The 20,434-nt window shown below is 35.6% G+C and overlaps 1 protein-coding gene across 1 annotated transcript in view; it reads left to right on the top strand.

Annotated features, from left to right (window-relative positions):
• Window positions 1–17,656, top strand: part of LOC134665328 (ras-related protein Rap-2b) — a 41,505-nt gene extending 23,849 nt beyond the window's left edge. Inside the window, exon 3 of the mRNA XM_063522257.1 lies at window positions 13,248–17,656. Within this exon, the coding sequence (XP_063378327.1) occupies window positions 13,248–13,559 (312 nt within the window). The 3' untranslated portion in view covers window positions 13,560–17,656. The remainder of the gene's footprint in view (window positions 1–13,247) is intronic.
• The last annotated feature ends 2,778 nt before the right edge of the window (window positions 17,657–20,434 follow it).

Genomic DNA, 20,434 nt, shown 5'->3' with positions numbered 1-20,434 from the left:
AGTTGAGAGCTTAAATGTTAACAATGTTCCTCGCAAATAATTCAGTGAATACGTAGGTATCAAACTACGGCGAGCGACTATCTACGTAACAAGCGGGATTAGTTGGGCAACAAAGTGGTACCAAGAACAAACAAGTTTAGTCCAACGTCACGTCACGTCTCCAGAGGGCCTACCGCGAACCACGTTCGACGTGTTGCCTCTCTGTCGCACTTGTAAATTCGTACGTAAGTGTGACAGGGAGGCAACACGTCGAACGTGGTTCGCGGTAAGCCCTCTGATCCCTGAGGCACCGGCGTCTCAGTCACATACTAGTATGAGCTAACAAACATCGATCCAAGTCAATCATTTTTGGAGCGTTCGGCGCGCCAATATTAGTGTTTACATTGTCGGTACTGAGCACACCATTAAATTATTCCCGTAATTGATTAATGAACTGTACCTACAGTGCTTCAATATACTGGTACACAATAGCGTAGTAAATTAATTTGATGAAGGAATCGGTAAAGTTTAGTTACCGTATTTAACTAAGTATTTAAGCAAGTAGGTGGTTACATCAACTTATAAATTAAATCAGATTATTTTATTTATTTTTATTTTACTGATTATAGAAACAAACAACATATTTAGTATTTATAGCCTAAGAAAGATATTTTAACACATTAGCCAAAACAGTTTCCACTGAATCGTTAATACATACAATTTTGCTCAATGCGTTGTAAGCTGTGCACATAGGTTTAATCGCTCATATTAATAAACTGTACCCATTATTTAAAACCAGACTAATGCAAACATACATACATACATACATATAATCACGCCTATTTCCCGGAGGAGTTGGCAGAGACCACGGATTTCCACTTGCTACGATCCTGACATACCTCTTTCGCTTCCTTCACATTCATAACATTCCTCATACACGCTCGCCGGTTTAGGGTGCTCTTGACCTGGCCTTTCTTCAGGATTTCCAGGACTAATGCAAACAATGAGAGTAAAGGTTTGCTGTAGGTATAATTTAACCCGTTATTACCCAAAGTGTCCATATTAAATTAGTCATAAATACCAATTGAGCGGAAAAGGGCACGGACCAAATCAGTGTTTCAGTGCACACGTAGGCCCAGTACGTGGCGAACGTGACTGAAAAGGGGCCTTTCAATATATTTTAGGCATGTAGTTGTTATTCTCTTTTTAAGAATAAGCACCACTACACGCCTAGAATAAAGAAATAGAATAGAATAGGATAAAGTCAAAGTCAAAATCAAATACTTTATTCATGTAGGCCTAGGAACAAGCACTTACGAATAGTTACATATATTATTATATTAATCTAATTATCAGAGCAATTTATTGATGTTAATATTATTCCATAATAACATTGTATTATTATACAGATCAAATTTAACAATAAGAATTTCACAAAAGGATCGTCAAACATTAAAAAATAAATTGGTTAAAAATGCTAGTCTAGAATTTCTAGAATAAAATCTAAAGGAAAAAAAAAAACATAACAAAAGAAGTAGATAATATTACATCGGAATATCCATTTCGTCATCAATAATCAAATATACCTCTATAATGTGTTCCTGTATTCAGAGGAAAATGTTTAGATATTAATTTAGTATTAGTATTATAGCAAATAAAACTTAGCTAATCTGACCCAGATTACAGCAAATAAAGCTTAGCTAATTTCTGTTTGGCCCAGTGGTTGACTGGTAGAGAATGATTCAAGGCATAAAGTCCGCCTTCCGCGCGTTAGTGTTTTTACTTGTTCTTGTGTAAAGTTTAAAATAAATTATAAATAAAAAATACAAGTAATGATGTTCATTTAGATGAATATATTTATTTATGAAATCTAAATCGTTAGTGTTCTAACTATGTTCAAAATCTGTTATGGTTTTGATATTGACATGATGCGATAGTGCGATTTTTATTCAAACATAATTTTAACTAAAGTAAAATAGAAAGTAGAAATTAAATTAATTATATGCCGATTTAAATTTTGCTCACATGACAGACAAACGATGTTTTCGGGCAGAGAGTTCTTAAAATGAAGAAATGACGCACCAGGGAATGTTTTTTAGCCCCCTGAAAAATTGACCTTAATAATAGCCCTACCGTAGCCTATCATGCTTCATTTTCAATTTTAAATTGTTTAACGCTTCTATAATGTTACAACAATTACTACAACCCTCTACGCTCATACAAATCTTGTAAACAGTACTCTACAATCGCTTGTCGTAAATCAATTTTTATTGAATTTCTCTTTCCCACTTTTATTGAAGTACTTTTGTTGTTGTGGCTAAAACTCAAAAACTGGCAACTGCTGCGAAATGAGACAGCCTCCGTAGCAGGTGAATTTGATGGATTGGCGTACTGTTTAAGTTTTGTGTTTACATTTTAGCAAATTGACGAAAAATAGGGTCTTAAATTAAGTCAAAATATGATGTCGTTCTTCGTTAATTGTCAAAATAGAATCAAGCATCTAATTAATAAAAAAAAAGTAATGAAATAAACGCATTTGTATTTGTAATTTTACCTAAACTAATGACCTTAAATGTAAAAGTGGTCGAAAATTCAAGTAGCTGTAGGTTCACAGGTCACATGGTCAAAGTATTACTTTAGCTTAGCGGCCATTACGATTTCAGATGTTACTACCAGTTGTCGTAAAAAATATATATGTACCTATCTTTATTTAAAAAAAAAAATCATAATTAGACGTTGTTTGCTGAGCGCTTGTGAGATGCGACTAAGAAATAGAATTCTTCAATTTATTTTATTCATAGAAATCATAGACCATACTCTTTGCAATGAGAATGTTGTTACTTTAACATACTCCTATGTTGTTTATAGAGAATGCCAAAACGAATTTTGTTATGAAATTTTCAAAGCTCCATGCACCCCAATTTAAAGCAAACAGTAGAAAGCCTTTTTCAGGTCAATCCTTTTAGCGTCCAAACTATTTTAGCTAGCGGAAATATGGAAGTGTGTTTGGGTCCAGTTGCAATTTGTTGGCAGTATGGGCGGAATCGAATTTCCTGTGTGAGCGCGGGCACGTCTCGGACACGACCGTCATGCAACTGTGTCAGCTGTCACTGTGACGGTTGCATTTGTTTTCTGTGACAATGATATGCGCTTAGATGCGTTTTTGTATTACGTACAGAAAAGAAAATCATAGAAACCTATACTGCGTCAAGCAGATCTTGTCAGTAGAAAAAGGCGGCAAATTTGAAAAATGTAGGCGCGAAAGGATATCGTCCCATAGAAAATTTGAATTTCGCGCCTTTTTCTACTGACAAGATTTGCTTGACCATCTATATTTCATGTGTGTTTCATTGTCATCCATGAGCCCAGCTTCTGTCAATCTCAATTGAGTAATTCCGTTTTTAGAGTTCCGTAGCCAAATGGCAAAAAACGGAACTCGTCGTCGTCGTCGTCGTCGGAACGGGATTCGTCATCTCTGTCCGTCTGTCTGTCTATCCGTGTATATCACAGCCACTTTTTTCCGAAACTATTAGAACTATATAGTTGAAAGTTGGTAAGTAGATGTATTCTGTGAACCGCATTAAGATTTTCACACAAAAATAGAAAAAAAACAATAAATTTTGGGGGGTTAAATACTTAGAACTGAAACACATTTTTTTTTTCATCAATCCCAAACGTGTGGGGTGGGTGAAACTATGGATAGGTCTCCAAAAATGATATCGAGGTTTCTAATATCATTTTTTTCTAAACTGAATAGTTTGCTCGAGAGACACTTCCAAAGTGGTAAATTGTGTGTCCCGCCACCCTGTAACTTCTAAAATAAGAGAATGATAGAACTAAAAAAAATATATGAGGTCTACCATGCAAAATTCCACCGAAAAATATTTTGAACGAGATCTAGTAAGTAGTTTTTTTTAATACGTCATAAATCGTAAACCGCAATTTTATTATGTTACTTGCTGCTACGGAACCCTTCATGAGCGAGTCCGACTCGCACTTGGCCGCTTTTTTTAATTTTGGCAACTCGTTGACATTTAGGTAAGTACGTTTGTTTTTTTGTTTATGTATAATCTTATTTACATACGAGTACAAAGCTACAGACGTTAATCGTTTCGTTTACATATCAAGGTTAGTTTGGTACTAAAAGTGCAAGAATACCATTTATTTTTAGATTCACATTACCTGAATATGTGAGATCGTGTGTTGATTAACTTCATTGTACACCATCACCGGCGGTTATCGCTATAAAACAATCTGCATTGCCCTCATTTTTAAATATGACATTGTCATGCAATCTACTTATGCATGTTTGTATTTGTTCCTTGTATATTTCTAGTTATTTAGACATTAACTTTTTTTATGAATAGGACGGTTTTTATTCAGCAAAAATAGTACAGTATAATGAGTAACATCAAAAAGATTAAAAACTAAAATTAAAAACTACCTAAAATTAAAAACTAAACTAATCTAAATTAACTAAACGAGATTTATAAATAGAAATATAAAGTAATGTAATTGATAACTCCCAATGTAAGCCTACTGTGTGAGACTGATAACTGACTCTACCGTCAAACTAAATATAGCTATGTGGAGCTTTGCCCATTACAAAAAAAAATAACTTCTTGTGTAATAAATAAATAAAAAACATTCATTAAATGGATACCTGTTAATGTTTAGAATATAGTTAGTTCATTCCAGTTATGATTTTTTTCCGAATGTAAAACCAAAATACCTACTTATTAAAATTAAAAAAATATATATAATGTATCAAAAATTTACACGAGTTATTTAAATAACTGCTAACACGCCCACGTTGCTACGGAATATTTCTTTACTACAAATATTGGTTAGTTAAAAAAAGTAGCAATGAAATTACATAAACAATCGGTTTACTTCACTAAAAAGAGTTTTTGTAATTAAACAATTTAAATAAATTCACTGAATATTTTTTGGTATAATATAAGACCTGGGAAATGGCTGTTATTATTTAAGTAAACTTTTGGATTTTCACAAATCTAACGGATTGTGAAGCTCATAAAAAAATATGGATTTGATTTTGTTCTCTAACCAAGCTCGTGGCATCTGTGAGCCACTCAACCGTTTTATGCCACTTATTATCTCTCATAAAAGTTCAGTCATAAATTCCACAACAGTAAATGTTAATGCTTGGGGCATAAAACAGTACCTGCGGTGTTCTGAGTTCCGCCACAGCGTCCGGCCCGCAATATCGGACGCGGCAGCCCGACGTCCGAGTCGCCAATATCCGTTCTTAATATACCTCTACGAAGGTATTGGATGTTTAAGTACCTCTTCATGGCAGATTGAAGACAGCTAGCTACCTCAGAGTACTTTAATACTCTTTTTATAAAGATATGTCTAAATTGGAAATGTTTTATTAATAGATATTACAGTACATTTGTTGTCATGGTCATGGCTGCCTAACGCAATAAATTTTATGTTATCTGGTTTTATAAAAAGAATAGCACAGATCAGATGAGTTCTGCAGCGGTATTATGGTCGCATTTTTATCACCTGTTATGTCATGCGTCACTTTCGCACTTACATACTGGTTAGAACGTGACAGGCATGGTGACAAATGTTAAAGAGTCTTCCATCTTACGAATCTAACGAATCCCTTCTAACGAATCCAAATGATTTTTTTCTGTAATTGCTCTTTTTGTCCCTTTTACAGGTTTTTTTTTAATTAGGTATATTTCTTTCTTTGATCAAATTTTCTCTGATATAACTAATTAAAAATGAACCTTTATCATGTTTTTAAACCAGTTTTTGTTAAGAAAGTTAGTGTTTCTCAACTAAGTTTGTACCTTACAAGTACAAGTACAAGTACCTGTACAAGTTCATATCATAACTGATCGTCACTCTAAAAGACACGTAATTTCCGACCGTGACCTGAAATAACTTGCCCAATTTCATGATAGAGCAGATCCTTAGGATAGCCCGAAAGTTTTCAGCAGATTTCGATTTAACTTCGTGTACACATTATTGAGTTGAAACCAGGTGACTTTGGCGTAGTTTAGAGAATGGATACTTTATAATAATAGTCCTTTTTGAAACTTCCAATCTGTTCTTCAGGGAGGTTTTGGTTTATCTTTTCAATTATGAGGTAGCTAGTTAAGATACGTATCTATATTAATGTAATTATAAATTACATTGTAAACTATTGCTTATAAAAAAAGTAGCATTTGATCCACGTTACGAAAAAAAAAACAAATACTACCTTAGTAAGATACTGCTTGATCCAAATGAAAAAGTATTCCCCTCTATAATACACATATCGCCGTGTGCCTGCTACACTGCCACATCTCAAAAAACCGTTTTTTCGAGAAATCGCGTCTCAAAGTTGTGAGAGTATAGTTCAGGGTGTTTAATAGGATCTTACTCCTTTAGTTTTAGATCTATGAATTTAAAATTTAGCTTTTTTTACTCGGAATGATACAACCCTCCTTATGACCACGCCACTTTTTAAAAGAAATGTATATTTTTTAAGACACAAGGCCCTAAAGACAGGTATTTAGAGTTGTGGCCGTATTGCAGAAACGTTTTTTAAAGATTTTGAGATGCGGCCAAACTTAAACACAAAATTATTGGATAAAGGTTACCATGCAAATATAAATAAAAACACCAAAATAGTTAAAATCCCTCTATTTTTACCCGACTACGGCAACGCAAAAGGAGGGTTATGATTTTTTACCCGACTACGGCAACGCAAAAGGAGGGTTATGATTTTGACCGGTATGTATGTGGGTATGTATGTATGTATGTTCATTTGTTCCCTCATAACTTCTAAAGTACACATTATAATTTGACAAACGATATGTCATTCGAATTATCTTAATCGTCCGCTGGTTATAGGCTATATGAAGTCACAAAAAAATGAACAAGGCGTCCTCTAGAGGTCATAAAGTCACGAACGAAAAAAATAAAAATAAGTAATGATTACGTGATGTATATCATTTGAAAGAGCTCAGTTAGCACATTTCAAATATATAAATATTGTTAGCTTTTGCACCCGGCTTTGCTTGCATGCACCCGATGAAACATTAATTTATCGGGTAGGTAATTCGAACTACGAATCTTTCCAAATTCCAGCCAAAATGTATGAAACAGCCGTACAAGAGACGTACGAAGCTCGCTGTACGCGTTTCAAAGCCGGGCGCCTTCGGCGCCCTTATACTAGAAGAGTCGGGCGTAGCCCGACGTACGTGGCGCGCTGCAAGCAGTCCAAAGCCAGGCGACTTCGACTTTCTCATACTAAAAGTGTCGACATACGTAACACGCTGGACGCTTACCAAATCCGGGCAAATGCATGAAACAGCCGTACAAAAGACGTACGGGCACACTGTACGTGTTCCAAAGCCGGGCGCCTTCGGCGCCCTCATACTCAACGCGTCGGGCGTAGCCCGTCGTCGTACGAGGCGCACTGTATGCGTTCAAAGCCGGGCGCCTTGGGCGCTCTTATACTAAAAGAGTCGGGCGTAGCCCGACGTACGAAGCTCGCTGTACGCGTTCCAAAGCCGGGCGCCGAAGGCGCCCTCATACTAAAAGAGTCGGGCGTAGCCCGACGTACGAAGCTCGCTCTACGCGTTCCAAAGCCGGGCGCCTTTGGCGCCCTCATACTAAAAGAGTCAGGCGTAGCCCGACGTACAAGACACGCTCTACGCGTTCCAAAGCCGGGCGCCTTCGGCGCCCTCATAGTAATAGAGTCGGGCGTAGCCCGACGTAGGAGGCGCACTGTACACGATCCAAAGCTGGGCGCCGAAAGCGCCTCCATGCCAAAGGATGGCGCAGCCCGATATATGTGGCGCTCTGCGTGCATTTCTGTACTGGGGATGCCCTCGAAAAAGTAATATAAAGTGACTTCGAATAGTTAGTAACGAAGTCATGACCCCAAAATTAATTAAATAAAAAATAAGTTCAAAAACTAAAACCCGACTACTGCAAATCGCGCTCTAAAAGTATGAAACAAGATAGAATTCTTATCTGAAGTTATCAAACAGGAAATATTATAAATGTTATAATTATTTAATAAAAAAATACAACGTAATATGTATAATTTACTACATTATTTATATTTTTACAGAGATTCAGAGGATAGCTGTGGTCGTATGCCACTTTACCTCAAAGTTTATAATCGTGGCATATGACCATGCACGGCGATCCTTTGAATATCTCTGTAAATATATCAAAAATGTAGTAAATTTTATTACGTTGTATTTTTTTATTAAAAAAAATATAACATTTATAATATTTCCTGTTTGATAACTTCAGATAAAAATTCTATCTTGTTTCATACTTTTTAGAGCGCGATTTGCAGTAGTCGGGTTTTAGTTTTTGAACTTATATCAACTTTGATAGGAACAAGATCACTGTACGCGATAATAATAATATGTGTATATATTATAAAAATACCTAACCTAAGACGATAAATAAATAAAGAGGATATGTGTAACTCAGCTAATTATTATTTTCTAGGACGCAACTCAAAAGCTTCATTTAAAACGTGTGGTATATAGCCACAACTCAAAAGTGGCTGTATTGCAGGGAATTGTCTGACAATTTATGGTCAAATCCATAAGGCCACTTGTGAGAAAAAGGCTCTTAAAGACCTTTTTTGCTATGGCTCTCGAAATAAGGTCGTTAATTGAACAATTTTGAATACGAATCTGCAATAATCCAGAAAATCTAAAATTTTGAATTGTGGCCGTATAGCAGGCACACGGCGATATGAAGTCACGGAATGTCCTGTCTCTGTTTATTTTTTAGCACACCGACGACGAAGAATAATATCTCCGGTTTCCTCGCAGATACGAGTAGGCATCTGTTGCTCTCATTTGTCTTGTCCACAGATCAACATCTAGATGGACCATAATAGAAGAATCTCGGCTATCATACGTTGTAATTCTCATACTAAATGGTTACGGTCTCCTGGGTCACTCCTAAACTTAAAATACTAGTTATTTCGTATTTAAATGAACTAAACTTGAATTTTTTGATAGTTATAACTGTTATAAGGCCTTTCCACAATAGGACATCTTCTAAGCACGTTTGTAGAACATGGTACAGCAGCTCTTCTAAGAAACTACGCTGCTATTGTCTCCTGGCTGATGGGACAGAATAACAACAAGAAATAGTTGATCGACCCAAATGACAAGTACCTATGTGTGCGCCTCCATTCACTTTAGCCAAGTAGACTTATATTTGAATTTTGAAGGGTACGGGGTAAGGGTAAGGGTAGAACGCAACTAATTAGTACGACTTCTGACGCAGTTTCCTACAAATTAAGTGCTTGTGTGACCCTAATAAGTTTTCAAAATCACTTAAGGTTACGGATTCTGGGTAATGTTAATCTATGATCTTGCCTAATTTCTCGACGTCGCCACTCGCTCCTTAGGAACTCGGCTCGTAAAACTTCTTACACCGGTCAAATCTTACAATAAAAAAACAATGCGTGATGTAGTTCTGTATTTTTTGTATATTGTTTATAGTCCTTAGAGGAATGTGAGACTATGTTTTGCAAGCAAAAAAAAGTTGTGCTCTCTGCGTAATTTGCGAAAAACTGCAAAAATTTCGGACTTTTTTCAGATTTTACAGTTTCATCATAAAACTATGGGTTTTTGGTCAAAACTTGCTATGTAATGTTGAAAGAATATTAAATTTGGAACAATGTAAGCCCACTAACAGCGCCGTATGTTAAATAGTTCTTGAGATACGGGGCTTTAAAAAAAGGGTATTTTTTCCTTGGAATGAAATTACAAGTTTTTCCTATATTTTAAGACAAATATCGGCACAACCGCTCATGCTATGATATATATGGCAATGAAAGTTATAGCAAATTTAATTACCTTTCATTTAAGTGCTAGAAAAAGTCAGTAAGTCTTACAGTAGTTAAGTTATCGTAAAAAAATGAAATTGCTATAATGGGGAAGGCAACTAATGTATTGTTTTAGGCATTATCAAAATCCCTTCAAAAGGCAGTACCATTGTCGAGAACGCAATCTACGATTATCTTTTACCGGTTTTCCCCGATTGCAGTAGAGCGACGTCGGAGATCAAACATTTTTAAAATGCACTCACGCCACTCACCTTTTAAGCACTTCTTTCATTCAGTAATGAAATCAAGACACAATCTGTAGTTTGGCTTGTTTCTCGGCTCCACTTTTTGGTTGTAGCCGTAGATTTCATGATGCCAATTCTGATTTTACAATTTGTTATGGTTTTGAACTTGTTTTAATACGACCGACCTTGACAATAGTTCACGGTAATCGGCGTGGTGTTGGTGAAACACACTGAAATTACTGGAAGTCATGTCATTAGTATCTAGCTTGCGCTCGCTTATTGGTGCTCTTGAGTGTACTCTGAGTCGTGGTAATGGTAATACAAGATCACGATAAAATCCTAACCATAACAAATTGATACATCAGAATCAGTTACCATTACCCACTCTAGGTATACGTTTGTGTTATAATCCACGGGTTTTAACTGGCAATATCCTGTTACTACTAGTCTTTACTAGATAGGTGTATAAACTGACAAACCAAATCATTTATAGAAAAAGAACTGAACGAAACACGTAGGTAAGTATAGATAAGTGTGTGTTAACATGATGTGCCAAGCCGGGCGGATTGCATACATTTGTTTCATATCGGTAAGCTTACATACCGGTTTCTTTAGCCCTTGACTCGTATAAGCGATATTAATAATGAACTACAGCATCATGTTGAGTAACTGGCGTGATTGGCGTTGGGCGAGATTTTATAAGATAATTAAAGAGAATATTAATTAAGTTAAGATTAAAAAACCCGTTTTGAACACCCTAAATCCGATAAATTTCCGAATATTTTTAGTTAAATGCCTATATCTACAATCATAAAAAAGTTTCACTTGTATCGTGGTTTCATAAAACCACACAATTACTTGTTTTCTATTGATAAATTGACCCATTTACTTTTCAATTATTTTTATTTTTTTACTATAAATACATTTATTTTATACAGTAAATACTACTAGTGAAAGAGGTATTGCTAGTTACAACCCATGGATTGACAACTCTCTGAGCAGTAGCACCACATTCATTTCAGCCTTAACAACCATTGGAAATGAATTTGTAATTTATTGTGTAAATTCGGTAAACCATTGAAGAAGTTTTGATATACTGGTTACATGACAAGACTGAGTCACATACATGCCCCATAACTAAACGGTAACTAAACTAACTCTAGGTAAAGAGTGGGTAATGGTAGCTGATTCTGATGAATCATTATGTTACGGTTAGGATATTATCGTGATCTTGTATTACCACGACTCAGAGTTCACTCAAGAGCACCAATAAGCGAGCGCGAGCTAGATACTAGTGACATGGCTTTCAGTGTGTTTATCCAACACCACGCCAATTGCCGTGAACTATAATTATTACCGTCAAGGTCGGTCGTATGAAAACAAGTTCAAAATCATAACAAATTGTTAAATCGGAATCGGCATCGTGGGATCTATGGCTACAAGCAAAAAATGGAGCCGAGAAACAAGCCAAACTACAGATGGTGTCTTGATTTCATTACTGAATTGAAGTGCTTAAGAGAGGGGTGCACTTTAAAAATGGTTGATCTCCGACGTCGCTCTACTGCTATCGGGGAAAACCGGTAAAAGATAATCGTATATTGCGTTCTCGACGATGGTACTGCCTTTTGAAGGGATTTTGACAATGCCTTGAACAATACATGAGTTGCCTTCCCCATTATAGCAATTTCATTTTTTTACGATAACTTCAGTACTGTAAGACTTACTGACTTTTTCTAGCACTTAAATGAAAGGTAATTAAATTTGCTATAACTTTATTCATTGCAATATATATCATAGCATGAGCGGTTGTGCCGATATTTGTCTTAAAATATAGGAAAAACTTGTAATTTCATTCCAAGGAAAAAAATACCCTTTTTTTAAAGCCCCATATTTCAAGAACTATTTGACATACGGCGCTGTTTATGAGCTTAAATTGTTCCAAATTTAATATACTTTCAATATTACATAGCAAGTTTTGACCAAAAACCCATAGTTTTACAATAAATCTGTAAATTCTGAAAAAAGTCTGAAATTTTTGCAGTTTTTAGCAAATTACACAGAGAGCACAACTTTTTTTTGCTTGCAAAACATAGTCTTACATTCCTCCAAGGACTACAAACAATATACAAAAAATACAGAACTACATCACGCATTGTTTTTTTAGGAGATTTTTTTGTAAGATTTGACCGGTCTATCTTGCAATATATCTCCCGGGAGCTCATTAAGGTTCAACGTACGTTGAGTCGCTGACGGTGACATGCTAATTATTAATCAATTTCCACTTGTCAATTCTTCGGAATCTGGCCTTTGATGATGTTGAATATTGATGTATTTCCAGGAAACTAAGCTCGTGAATTTCGTCCGTTTGACTCCATTTTAAATAAAAAATGTTATAGAAGGTTAAATAGGAATTTTATTTTTCGACAAGAGATTTTCACGTCCACGTTTTTATTGAAATAGAAACAAAAATGGGCGCAACACGACACGTGTCTATACCAAATGGTAACATTACTTCAGTCATTTTACGGATCGGAAGTATGGCAAATTAGAAATAATTTATAATTTATTTATTGATCAAATAAGTAACACAGCATTACAGTATAAAACCAAGGCACTGTGAAACTTCAAAGTAAAAGAAAAGACAAAGAAAAACAATACACATAAAAATGAAATTAACTAAACATTCGATTTGGGCTAATATTTAGTTAATAAATAATTAACTTAACATTAGATTGGGGTCTGACTCGGCGTAGGGTTCGGCAGGTTGCCCCGGAACCGCCGAAACACCACACCCTTCGGCCAGAAGTCCGCGCTCGCGATGGTGTCCTGCAGCGACATAATAGCTGATGTTTTTAGTTTAAGGGGTACCTAGCTCAGCTCCTAGTATTATATAAAATCCAATAAACTATCGTTGTATAGAGGAAAGCATTCCTCCGTTACTGCACTATTACAAATATTTTTATCTGTTGGATATTTATGATCATTGTTTGAAATAAAAAACAGGGTTAATTTTAAAATATCAAATTTAAGTACTTTACCGAATACCCAAACATTTGTTAAATATGAGGACAAGCTTCACTTTTCACTTAAAACCATATGGTGGATTACCATCACAATCTTGGTCTCGTCAATTACCATTAATTAAGAATTAATTAATTATTTGTTAATTTAAGATTGGTTTCCTTCAACAGGTCGATTTCCACACAACCGAGTCCGTAGTCACCGTGGACTGGGAGAACGGTTTCGTCGAGGCTTCAGCCAAAGACAACATGAACGTGTCCCAGATCTTCAAGGAGCTGCTGGTGCAAGCCAAAGTGAAGTACAACCTGTCCCCGGCGCTGCGCCGGCGCCGGCGCCAGTCCCTCCCCACCGGGCCCCAGGGCCCCCCGGGCACTCCCCCCACCACCGCCCCCCACGTACCCTCGCCCGCGCAGCTCGCGCACCTTCAACAGATTAGAGAGCGGCATGCTAACAGCAAACGCAACTCTTGCGTCATTTCTTAAAGTTTAAAACCAATTTGTAGGCTCTCAATTTTAATACAAAGTGGATACGTGGTAATATCTCAAAAAGATTATTCACCTGCCAAGGCCTTTATTGACATTGAATATAATAGTAAAACATTTGTCAACATTCTGTCGCCGTAAATCAGAAACACGCTTGTCTGGGTATAGACTTTCCAAAACCATTACGAGTAAATGACCATAAATTTCATTTTCATTTGAACGTCCATTGTAAGTATTGTTACCTATTCGTGAATTTAATTTAAATCCCCACGAGGTGTTGAAAACTTTTGTTGAACGGAGAGTTCACCCATTAAAATAAAGCTTACTGCTTCTGTGTCATTTATAATTATAATTACAGGAAGTAACAATTTGAGAAATAATTTAACAAAACTTGTTGTAAATGTTTTTGTTCATTAAATATTTTCAATTAGGTAACATTGAAAATTTTCTTTCAATAAACTTGCTGACTATGTAAACAAAAGTCACTAGTAAATTCATCATTCAGAGACAATTTCAATATGGCGGTTTGTTTACATAGTTAGCAAGTTCCATAGAATGACACTTTAATTCCAAGTAAAATGCCGGTAGGTTCTAAGTTTCTAAGCAGTTTAATTTAATATTTTCAAAACTCCATTTATATTTTAATCTGTGGATGGGTAGATATCTGCTTTGTCTAGGATTTATATCCGTAATGAATAACCTAAAGATAATACTGCGGTAGAAAGGGTTTCCGAATAAATTGGAAACCACTCAGGTACCATCGCCCACACTGTTCACTGTACATCGGTGGACCTTATGCCTTTTGTAATAAGGCCCACCGATGTACAGTTAGGAGTGTTGCTGTACAGGAGCTACCGTTAAATCCTCCTAACATTTTCCACGAGTTCAAGTGGTTTCCAATTATATCATCAGGTATTTACGATGTTGACTGTACTTAATATAAATTTATACCCCTAGTATAGATTTAACGTATCTGTAAATCAAGGAACTATAACAATATCCTTTACTCTTACTGCCAATTATCTCTGGTCAATTTTGAAAGCAGAACCAAAACACATTTTGCAATATTTGTTTTTCCTGTAAGACAAGGTCTTTTTCAATACCCCTGTTTAAAAGTAAAATAAATACACATTATAATATTGTATAAGTCTAATAACGCCAACGCCAAGCGAAATGTTTACGTAAGTTTAGTATAAATATTTCAGAGCAATGGATGTAAAAAATACATGTTAGGTAAGGAAGATGGTATCTATGACTGGATTATCTGTAAGTTGAATGTAGAGTACAGGACTATGTAGGAGCTGGGGACTCCAGTTTTGTAGAGAAACAAAAATCGACTGAATGTATTGTATGAAACTTCAGATGTGTCTAAAGTGTGTTTTCTTATCGTGAATAGTAAGTAGTTCGTGTTGTCCTCTTGCATAAAATTCAAATAGAAAATAATAAGTACTTAACTCTATAATCAGATACTACACAAGCGACAGAAGCCGTAAATTCACAGTTAAGTATTTTTTTTGTCCGCTTAATACGAGTACTTGCGCTTTACCTGAATTGTTTTATCCGAATAAGATGATTAGAGCAAAGCCCGGCTAATCAAATTAACAGATCTAGCCCTGCGCCTCATACAGGCAAAAGATGGAATCGAAGACGTTAATATGCGACCGTTTACATTTGTAAAAACAACGACTACTAGTAGACACTGCTTTTGGTATGAGCATTCCCGTAAAGTTACGCGTCGTGTCGCTTTTAACATTAATTAAAACAAAACTAATCGCTGGTGACTGCTGCAGTGTCATTTCGTTCATATTCCTGTTCATGTTCATGTTCATATTTTTGTCAGGTTTCTTATATCTATCCTATGTTATGCGAGACATTTGCAACTTAATTATACTTGTTGCATAATGAGTTAAACTAGTTGACGAAATGGACGAGGTTTTACTACATTCCAGGAATTGACCGCTAGCCATAATATCTAGTTGTATTAACTTAACTAATATTGATACTACCCACATAAATGGGCTTAACTTCGTACGTTACATGTCAAATCGATCGTTATGTAGGTAAATTGGCATGTCGGGTGCATGTAACATCGTACGCATCATGCACAGTTACATATATACCTATTCCTTTGGATATCCTACCGCGATATCGACCAATAGAGATTCATGTTGTTTAAACATGCAAGAACCGGGAGGCATAATATTCTGAAACTCGACTTGATTTTTTTTCTTCGACTGAATTCTAATACATGTAAAACCTTTTCTGTTGTCATCTTGTACCATACGTATTCTGGCAAATAAAGAATTTCTATTATATTCTATTCTATGTAGATGAGTAAAATATGCAACTACTTTTGTGATATATTTGCGATTGCTGCCCTCAACTCTGTCCGTGTTGCGCTCCCATAGAAATCCAAGGTGATAATTTCCAGAACAAACAATCTAGGTATATATATTTCTGTGGGCCTAGTGAAAAAGGATACAAGTCTCACGCAGCTTAGGAGTAAAAGGGCACAGGTGTTACTTGGAACCCATTTACAACCGCGCTGCCCGAGACATGTACCTGTTTTCACTAGGGACACATATTTACAGCATATGATATGGTGGATATAATATTCAACTCTATTGAGAGCTATTAAAGTTCAAATTTAAACAAATATTTTACTACACGAAGCTTAGGGGTTGTTATTTTTTTTTTTAATATTCGTGGGTTGCGGGTCCCAGGCCTGGCGAACAAATACATGCGTCGTATTTACCATGTTTTATATTCTAATAGATACGGCCCCGGTGTCTATTTAGTACGTAATTATATTTAAACAAAAAACACCGTAATTAAGTATTTTTAAGAAGTGTGGCTACCCTTTAATATGAAGGAAGTTTTGAAGTTACCTATGCAATATGCTCCAAGAAATATGAGGCTACAAAGATATAATCGCTGAAAATATATAATGCTGTAACCCGCATTACAATTGTAGTGTGGGTTACATCATTATTGCTTTCCATCGACGAAATGGTAAGTTAAGAACTATCTGTCCCTTTTAACTAGTATTTATAAACTACCTCGTATTTATCATACTACCTACTTTAAATGTACCTTATAAAGTAGACATCTATTTCAGTTTTGTACAATATTCGATCTAAATAGTTAAGTTGGAATCCTTCTAATTCAAAGAATTTATAAAGTTAACTTAAAGTATTTCAAGTTTATGGATGTGCCTTTTTTAATAAATAGGGATCCTTAGTTTCCAGATGTAACTCTGTTAATTACTTTCTGTTCTAATAAAAAATATTATGACATAAATATAAAATACAACGACCCCTTATTTTACCGACAAACTTAACTAGGTATTTGTCGAATTTCATTTCACGAATAAATAAAATAATTAGTATGTAGTTACTAGATTCTAGTATTTTTGTAACGTTTATGCATCACTAACTAATTTTATTTTGAATACAAGAATGTTTTAATAGTTAATTACACTCATTAAATATTTAGTGAAACGTTTATTTGGCAATTAGTAATTGCTAAAAAAATTGTAAAACAAAATCCTTTAACCTCTAGCTGCCCAGAGACCTATAAAAGGTCTCATGTTCCATTCTAGTTTGAACTTTGTGTTGATAAAATAAAATTGAATTTTGCTTGGCAAGGTTTGACGGCTAGACGTTAAGACGATTGTCGGCAAAATAAGGGTTTACTTTTAAATATTACATATATTATTAGATTATCTGACGAACTATTTCGAAACAAAATAAAAATCGATATTAGAATATAATATTATGACATACAATCTTTATTAAAGCAAGGATACAATTTCCTTATCTTTATACCTACGTATAAAATATATTTCTACCACTAGAAAGCCAATAATAACAAAATATTGATGTTTATGAAATATAATATTGTATGCTGTATAATACATGATTGTCCTATTTAGCACTGAGGATTTGAAATGTGTAGGGCCCTAGTATAATACAAATTTCGGTATATTCTGTGTTTTGCATATAATACTTGAAACAAATGTTTTAATACGACTACTTAAGGAAATAATACAGAATGTTATAACATTGTCTTTGAATAAACATTAATATTATACTTCAGTACTGCATTTTTTAATGACAGGGTAACTTCCTTTCCTCATTTGATAAAACTACGAATGATATAATCAAATCCCACTTTAGAATTTTTGAATTTCGACCGTTCGACTTTATGTATTTCTTTCAATAATATCTCCACTACTAGCTCGGAGTACTAGACATTTTAATTCTACAAATAGAATTGAAAACGAGTGGTCAATACCACTAGATTCTCAATTTCTATCGCTCGTATTTCAAACATTAGCGTAAGTGATGAAATCGAGCGATCTAAATTCACAAATCGCCTCCAGGTTACAGTAGTTATAAAAAATAGGATAGCTATTCAACTACTCATACAATTGCAATTTTTGAAATGGTACTACGATATTTTTGTTGGCACCATTATTTAACACAGGAGCAAGTTTACTTTACGACTTTACGGTTTTTTCAGCCATATTATAAATATTCATGAAATATTTTCCTGTAAGGATGACTCACGTTAGATCGGACCGTGGCCGGTCCGGAGCTTCCGAAGCTTCGTTTTCTATGAAAAGCACCACGTGATCACCGATCAGTCGTCATCTACAAAAATGACAAGTCGGACGCCTCGGTCCGGGCACGGCCCGGTCTAGCGTGAGTCAACCTTAATATTGTATCCGGTTGCTGCCCCAAAGGTCACGGCGAGCAAGTATGAACGGCATGTCAGCCGGCGGCAAAACGGCAGCAGATAAAACTCTGAATGCCGCATTTCCATTGTGTTTTTCTAACGTACTTTAACCGTAATGTTGAGGAAATTACGTTGACATTTAAACGCAGTAAAAAGGATTGTGATATAGAAAACGTGCACATGTAGGTACGTAGAAAAGTCTAGAAAATAAAGACGACCGGTCTGGCCTAGTGGGTAGTGACCCTGCCTGCGAAGCCGATGGTCCTGGGTTCGAATAAGGGCATTTATTTGTGTGATGAACACTAATATTTGTTCCTGAGTCATGGGTGTTTTCTATGTATATAAGTATGATTGTATTTATCTATATAAGTATGTATATCGTCGCCTAGCACCCATAGTACAAGCTTTGCTTAGTTTGGGGCTAGGTTGATCTGTGTAAGATGGCCCCAATATTTATTTATTTATTTATTTAAGAAGGGTTGTCCCCCATGGAACGACGCGAGAGTCGTCAATGTTGTAGATGATATTAAATGTTATTTTTACATTTTATTTAACGTATGAAAACTGCCATCCCCTGCTATTTATACGATGGAGGTTGTCCGTCTTGAACAATTACTAGTCTCTGGTACGTAGCAAATGATACCTACCTAATAAGTATATTAAAAACTAAAGCCTTTATAATGATTAGACTTCACTGTGACGGGGTTTTTAAGAAGTGAGTAACTATTAAAGTTTGCTAAGTTCAGCAACGAATAAGGAGCGCTTATAAAGAATGAAAACCTTCAGGTGTTGCTTAACTCCATGGATGAAGATGACCGCTTCCGATTAGGTGATGAGTCTACTTGTTGCCATTTATTTTATTTAAATAATACTTTTTTTACTTTTCATTTAATATTGCAGCTCTGCTAGTTAAGCACGTAAGTTTCTAACAAAGTCGCTCACTATCAAATAGCGCGTCCCTTGAGTTTCCAACCTTTTAACGACACACGAAGCGAACTAACAAATTCCGGGATCCGTTTTATCTTCGAGTGGAACGCGAAAAGTTTCGCGATACTGGTTGACTTGGCAAGGATTTGTATGTACTCCCATGGCTTACAAGCAACACTTAGACATCATTATAATCACCAGTTACATCATGATTAATCATTTAAATTTCAAAATTTCAACATTATGATATTAGGTACTATCAGTGCATTTCGCTCGTATTTTGGTGCGTGTTTGCACTACTATCGGCCCTATTCGAACTTTAAGATGCGTCAGTTAATAGATCTAGAAAAGATATGGATTAGATATGTCAGTGTCAAATGTGACGTTTCTTCAAACAAAAACGTCACTTTTGACACCGACACATCTAATCCAAATCGTTTCTAGATCTATTAATTGACGTATCTTTAAGTTTGAATCGGGCAGTTTGCAGGGCAGTGTTGCCAACTGGGATTGAAAAAATGCTAGACTAATGTCTAGATTATGCCAAAGATTTTTGAAATATGCTAAAAAAAATGCTAAAATGTCACTTGAAATTAGACACTTAAAACACATACATTTTTCAAATTTGCTGCCTTTTTCTACTGACAAGATCTGCTTGACCAACTTTATATAGTTCGTCGACGTCCATCCGTCCACAAAAGTCAAAATTTCTATGAAAAAATGAACCACATAAGGCGCTGGCGCATATTGTTGCTACCAAATTGGTGCAAACTTGGCTTAGACTAAATTATGCTAAAAAATATGCCAGATGCTAAATGGAAAATTTTGGTGCCAAAGCGTGTGAAAATATGCCAGATCTGGCACGATTTATGCCAAGTTGGCAACACTGTTGCAGGGAACACATGGTCTAGAATTAATATTAAATCAGGATAAGATCACTTTAGTTCGAATACTGATTGACTTAGTTCGCCTGTTTAAAGCAATTGTAATAACACCTTGGAACTTCGCAGTCTGATTTTACATAGCCGACTAGAAAGGGGGGTATGTGCTGAAACTGAAAGTTGCATCGTTGCAGTATAGTCGCCGGAGTATTACCAACTTTGTTGGTTTTATTTTCTTCGTATTTTTATGGGGCAGTTTTGGTTACTCCAACCCACCTAAGGCCCACTTGCAGTATTCCAGTAACTCGGGGTTAACCGGTTAAACCT

This window comes from Cydia fagiglandana, chromosome 6 (genome assembly GCF_963556715.1).
Source record: "Cydia fagiglandana chromosome 6, ilCydFagi1.1, whole genome shotgun sequence".
Taxonomy (NCBI): Eukaryota; Metazoa; Arthropoda; class Insecta; order Lepidoptera; family Tortricidae; genus Cydia; species Cydia fagiglandana.
This window is presented reverse-complemented; position numbering and strand designations above follow the sequence as displayed.